General features: G+C 41.9%; 1 protein-coding gene across 7 annotated transcripts in view; it reads left to right on the top strand.

Annotated features, from left to right (window-relative positions):
- The window catches only part of LOC147032012 (voltage-dependent L-type calcium channel subunit beta-1-like), a 222,713-nt gene that overhangs the window by 158,327 nt on the left and 58,251 nt on the right, over positions 1-6,135 (top strand). For all 7 annotated transcript variants that reach the window (XM_085869264.1, XM_085869263.1, XM_085869262.1 and 4 more), the window contains one exon: positions 3,311-3,447. In XM_085869264.1, coding sequence (XP_085725390.1) covers positions 3,311-3,447 — 137 coding nt within the window. The remainder of the gene's footprint in view (positions 1-3,310; positions 3,448-6,135) is intronic.

The raw sequence follows: 6,135 nt of genomic DNA, 5'->3' as shown, positions 1-6,135 counted from the left end.
ATTTGCTCAAGCTCTATCAAGTTGGATGGGAAGCATCAGTGAACAGCAATCTTCAAGTCTTTCCACAGATTCTCAATAGGATTCAAGTCTGGGCTTTGGATGGGTCACTCAAGGACTTCCGTGTTCTTGTTCTGAAGCCATTCCAGTGTTGCTTTGGCTGTATGTTTGGGGTTCAATGTCCTGTTGGAACGTAAATCTTTGCCACAGTCAAAGGTCTTTTACACTCTGAAGCAGGTTCTCCTCAAGGATTTGCCTGTATTTGGCTCCGTTCATTGTTCCGTCTATCCTTACAAGTTTCCCAGTCCCTGCTGCTGAAGAGCATCCCCGTAGCATGATGGTATTAGATGGGTGATGATCTGTGCTCGGTTTCCACCAGACGTAGCACTTTGCATTCAGGCCAAAGAGTTCAATTTTCGTCTCATCAGACCACATCATCTTTTGCCTCATGCTCTCAGAGTCTTTCACGTGCCTTTTTGCAAACTCAGGCGTGCTGTCATGTCCCTTTTTCTCAGGAGTGGCTTCTGCCTGGCCATTCTCCCATAAAGCCTCGATTTGTGAAGTGCTGCAGAGGTTGTTGTCCTTCTGGCAGGTTCTCCCATCTCAGCCAAGGAACTCTGAAGTTTTGACAGAGTAGTCATTGAGTTCTTGGTCACCTCCCTGGTTATGGTCCTTCTTGTCCAGTTGCTCAGTTTGGTCGGATGGCCAGCTCTAGGAAGAGTTTTGGTCGTTCCATATTCTTTCCATTTATAAATGATGGAACTCACTGTGCTCTTGGGAATTTTCAATGCACTATAAATTGTTTTATACCCTTCCCCAGATCTATGCCTCCCTACAATTTTATCTCTGAGATCTATGAACAGTTCCATGGACTTCATGGTTGAGTTTCTGCTCTGACATGCACTGTCAATTGTGTGACCTTATATAGATAGGTGTTTCTTTCTAAATCACGTCCAATCAATGGAATTGGCCACAGGTGGATTCCAATCAAGTTGTAGTGACATCTGGAGGTAGTAAAAAAATTCTAAAAACCTGTTTTCACTTTGTCATTATGGGGTATTTTGTGTATATCAGTGACAATTTTTATTTTATTTAATCCATTTTATATTCAGGCTGTAACACAACAAAACGTGAAAAAGTCGAGGGGTGTGAATACTTTCTGAAGGCACTCCAGGTGTAATCATCAGCAAGGTCATGGAATATATAAAGCTCATTATAACCACCCACTGACTGACTGATATTGATGTTCTTTACCTTCCGGGTGATGTATAAAGCTGGAACTTCACGTGCCGACGGACATCGAAGCCGATACACCGGGAAAAATGACAGAACCATCGGAAAGCATCCGTAATATCCGAAAATAAGTGCAACCTTGTGCTCACTGCAGGTAAGCGACCTGAGACAATGGGGACACTGGGAAAACATGCTGCAACTGCTGATATTTATTATGTACCTACGTACAAAGTGCGGTTCGTTATTGCTAACAATGTGTAAGCATACCCCACGAGTACTTCATAAAAAAATTACAGCCAATGAGTAGCTCTGTTGACATGCGTCAGTTTTTCGATATCTTGTACTGTGCTGTGAATATCACACCTTAGGTTTATGCAACAGGGTGACAAATTGCATTTTTTTGAAACGTGTGTGTGATATCTGTCATCTGATCCGACGTGGATCCTAAATTAAGGAGTGGGGAGGGGAAAGGAAAGAGGGGAGAAGTGGAGGATGTAGCAATGAGTTCCTCTCTACTTTCCTTCATCGAATGGAATACAATTTTTGCTGTAAAACTTGGTCCCAGTTTAGGCTTTTCTGTTTGAAAGATCAGACCTGAGCAGAAAAGGAGGAGAGGAGATTGGGACCATACTCTGTGCAGAGCGTTGGTGCTGCCTAAGCAGTCTCCTTGGCTATTGGGCACAATCCTGGATGGGTCGCCACTCCAACGCAGTATACCAGCCAGCATGCTGGCACTCATTTTGCCCACCTCGGAAGGATGACAAGCCGAGTTAACCCCACCTGGTATTAATTCAACAGCTGAGCAGGATTTGAACTCAGGAATCTCGGATCCAAAGCCCACCACCCTAACCATTAAGCCAACATCAGGCATAAGTTTGCACGATGTCGCCATCTGGTGTAATTTGCACAATGTGAGCAGATAGGGGGTATGGGAATGGATGTAGGAGGGGGCTTGGGGGGGGAGTAGGATGGAAACCTAATTGTTTGAGAAAGAAGTACTCACTGTACTACAAAAGCATATGTCTTGGGAGTACGTGCACATCATTGGGTACCAATGCTTGCTAAACGTCAAGGCTATGAAAATCCAACGAAAAGACAGAAGATTGTATGGATCGTGAGGGTGCACAAAATGGAAAACTCATTCACATTGCACAGTAGAGAAGAAAATAAGCTTAATCTTGGGGAAAATATTTATGCCAGCCATGCAAAGCATTTATCGTTACATAGTAACACAAGTTCCCATACAAGGAACTTCAACGTCAGAGGAGGCCATTCGGCCCATAAAGCCTGCCAAGCCTGAGCAACAGTTGCAAACTCAGTTGTTTTAAATGCTGAGCATCAAGCAAGGAAGGAGCACATACCACTTTTAAAGTCTTTGGTATGACATCGCCAGGGTTCCGACCACTAACCTTCCCGACTCAGAACTGATGCCCTAACCATTACGTCACCATGTCATTCACAAAATGATGCAGTGTTTTGGCACAATAAAGAGCATTGACAAAAGCTATATTAGCAAGCACACGCTTTAACTGAAAGGGATCGATGAAGATGAAATGTTTTCCACACTTGCTTCCATGGCCATACCGTTAACACAACTTGAAGTTAAATCTGGTGCCTGCAGTGGTGACTTACTTTGTATTGAGGGGAGAAGTTAAGGATGGAGGTGGCAGAGAGCTTCTTCCCACTTACCCAATCCCACTCTCTTTCATCAAGGGGAATGCTAAAATTGGCCGCAAAGCTTAGTGGACGTCATTAAGAGCACTTTCTGGTAGAAATATTTGACCTGAGTCTTTATTCACTGACGGTGAATGCCTCGAGCTGTTTCTGCTTCTGTGGTTTTCACCATTTTCTGATGTTTGCATCCTATGATGGCTTTTCTGTTTGTTCGTTTGTAGTCTATTAAATTGTTTTTTTTTTAAGCTGGTGTTCTTTGTGACTCATTGGATATGTTTTGACGCCTTGATTGTGATATTTCGGTATCATTCGACAGAGAGGTGTTAACAGTAGTACCTTGGAGAATTGCTAACGTTGGTTTTAAAATCCCATGATGTTGTGGAAACACTTTTGCATTCTGTTCCAGAAATACAGCAATGATTGGTGGATCGGGCGACTGGTTAAGGAGGGCTGTGAGATCGGCTTTATCCCAAGCCCTGTGAAACTGGAGCACATACGTCAGCAGCTCGAGCAGCGTGCACGTACGGGGCGCTTTGTTGGAGGGTAGGTGTTACTCAACAGTCAGAAAAATTGAGGGTATTTTTGAGGATGTTGGAAAGCCTAATCATTTCATCAAATATGTAAGGAACCCTTTTTCTTGACTGTCTGAGGCCTTTGCTTTCCATTCTCATCATGTGGATTTTTCCAGCCATTCTCATCATGTGGATTAATAAAAATTTTCTGCGAGCTTTGTGACTTCTTTTTAATGTATTTTAAAAATTTTATTTCAGTGAATAGGTAGTTACAGACAAACATCAAAATAACTTGTGTTTCCAAATTTCCAATCCCATTGGAATGTCATACATTGTATGGCAAAAGGGCTGTGCATAAGCCAACATCCGGTCATTGAAGTTGGAACAGGATGTTTACGAGTTTTGCGTTCAGTGACGTTGTAGTGGGGCTATGCCTGACTCCCCTCATGTGATGTTGCTCAGATAAACTTACAGGGTGGTCTATATCCCTTGTTACCTACCCTCTTGCATTTTAGAACATTTTTTTTTTTCTGCATTGAAAATTATTCCATTGATGCACATTTTTGTGAAATTATATGCTCATGACCACATGCTGTTGCACAGTGTACTCACTCGTGTCCATAAGAGTCGTCTAGCCGTAACACAATAACACAATGTTATTTGCCAGCAGGGGTGATGAGTCATCTTGGGCACCCTTGACAATGAGCTGTTTCTCCTGAATCACCTTCAACGCAGTATACCAACGCAGTATACCAGGTTTTGAAAACCAAGCCATAAACCAAGATTTGCCTTCAGGGACATTTCCTTTACATTTCCTCTCTTTATATAAAACATCCAAAGAAGGCAGTAATAAATTCAGTTCATATGATTGTTTCACACAATCATTTTCTGTTCAACAACAGCTAACATCTAAACTCTTTTGGTCAGGGCAGGCATTGATCAAATGACACCCCTGGCAAGGGGTGTCTTTGGCACCCCCTCTCAATTTGTTCAACTTTTGAATGCCTTATGAGGGGGTACAGAGGGCAGGCAGTGGTGAGCGGTTAACGAAGGCAGGCATTGGTGAGTGGGTAGCGAGGGCAGGCAGTGGTGAGGTAGCGAGGGAAGACAGTGGTGAGAGGTAGCGAGGACAGGCAGTGAAGTGGGTGCAGCAGTCGATATAGGAAGGAATGAGGCTCGGGAGAATTTTTGTTTGTGATGAAACTTTTAAATATGTAGATTCTTCATTCTGCAGGAAGGATCGTCGACATGTTTTGTGCAGTTTTGAAGGAGCAGGTGTTAGGGACATTGAGGGAAGGGTAAACGACATTGCATCGGGTCATTGTAGGAAGAAGTTGTTTGTCGTACACCTCGGAGTGAATGATAGTGGGAAAGTTTATTCAGAGGTTTTGAAAACTAGATACAGGATATTGGGTAAGCGGCTGAAAGCAAAAGGTTGTGAGGTCATGTTTTCTGGTATTCTCTCAATGTTAGGAAATGGAATAGAAATTATGAGCAGAGCGATAGATGGCAACCAATGGCTGGAAGAATGGCATTGGAGGAAGGTTTTGCATTGAAGAAGCAGTGGGAATCCTTTTGGGGACAAAGGGAGTGTTTCCAGGCTGAAGGAGACAGGAGGCAATGTCAAGCGGATTTGATAGAGATGTTTAAGATAATGAAGGGTGTATAGAGTATAGACAAAATCACTGCATAAGAATGATTCAGCACAGTAGACAGCGATAGGACCAGGGGTCATAGCCTGAGAGTAAAGAAGAGGAGAGTTAAGATGGTAGTAAGGCATGGTTTCACTCAGAGAGTAGTTAATGCATGGAATGGTTTTCCTGCAAAGGTAGTGCCAGCAGAAAGAGTAAATAGATTTATAGTGGAATTGGATAGATATCTGGAAGCATTTGGAGATAGCGGGTTATGAGGATGTTGGCATGACTTGTATGTGGTTTGAGTATGGATGGATGATTGTGTACATCTGTGAGGGAGTCTCGTCAAGGGATAGTGTATGATCGGTGTTGTATATTATTCATCGTGAAACTACCTTCACCAATCTCTCCCACCACCAACCAAAAAATAAAATTAAACAAGTGGTGCCAGGCACAACAAATCCCGCCCATTTAAGGCATAAAGTTATTCTGGGGATCAAATTAAATTTGATACATCCTTAACCTGAATGTTGATTATAAGGAATAGAATAAGGAATATTTTAGTCTTAGTTTGAAGTCAATTAAACCATTTTTGATGAAGTTATGACCGTAAAATGATTTTGACCTTTCAAGGCCACGTAAGGTCAAAGGTCATGGTGTCAAATGAAAGCCAATAAAGGACTTGATATATGTTTTCCATAGTAAACACGCATATTCCTAACCTTTTTTGATTTATAATGGAAAATATGTAATTTTGACCGATGACATCATAATGCTTGAATGTGATAACTGTTGTTTAAATCACGGGTACTTGAAACTTGTAAATTATGTTAGTCTAGAGCTGGCCGCGTATGTCTGTGAAGTGTAGATATGGCCTGTAGAATTAGTATTTAATATCCATCTACCCACACCTATCAAACATGTGTTATAATATATCAAATTAACATAATTTACAAGCTTCAAGTACCCGTGGTTTAAATAGTGCGTGGTGCACTTGATAATAAACATCAGACTACATCATACAATAAGACAAACAAACATGTTTTTTTCTACATTTTATTCATCTAAAAAAATCTCCCAAATAG

The sequence above is a fragment of the Eptatretus burgeri genome, chromosome 2, assembly GCF_056783735.1.
Source record: "Eptatretus burgeri isolate ZD-2024b chromosome 2, Ebu_testis_v1, whole genome shotgun sequence".
In the NCBI taxonomy this organism is placed as follows: domain Eukaryota; kingdom Metazoa; phylum Chordata; class Myxini; order Myxiniformes; family Myxinidae; genus Eptatretus; species Eptatretus burgeri.
This window is presented reverse-complemented; position numbering and strand designations above follow the sequence as displayed.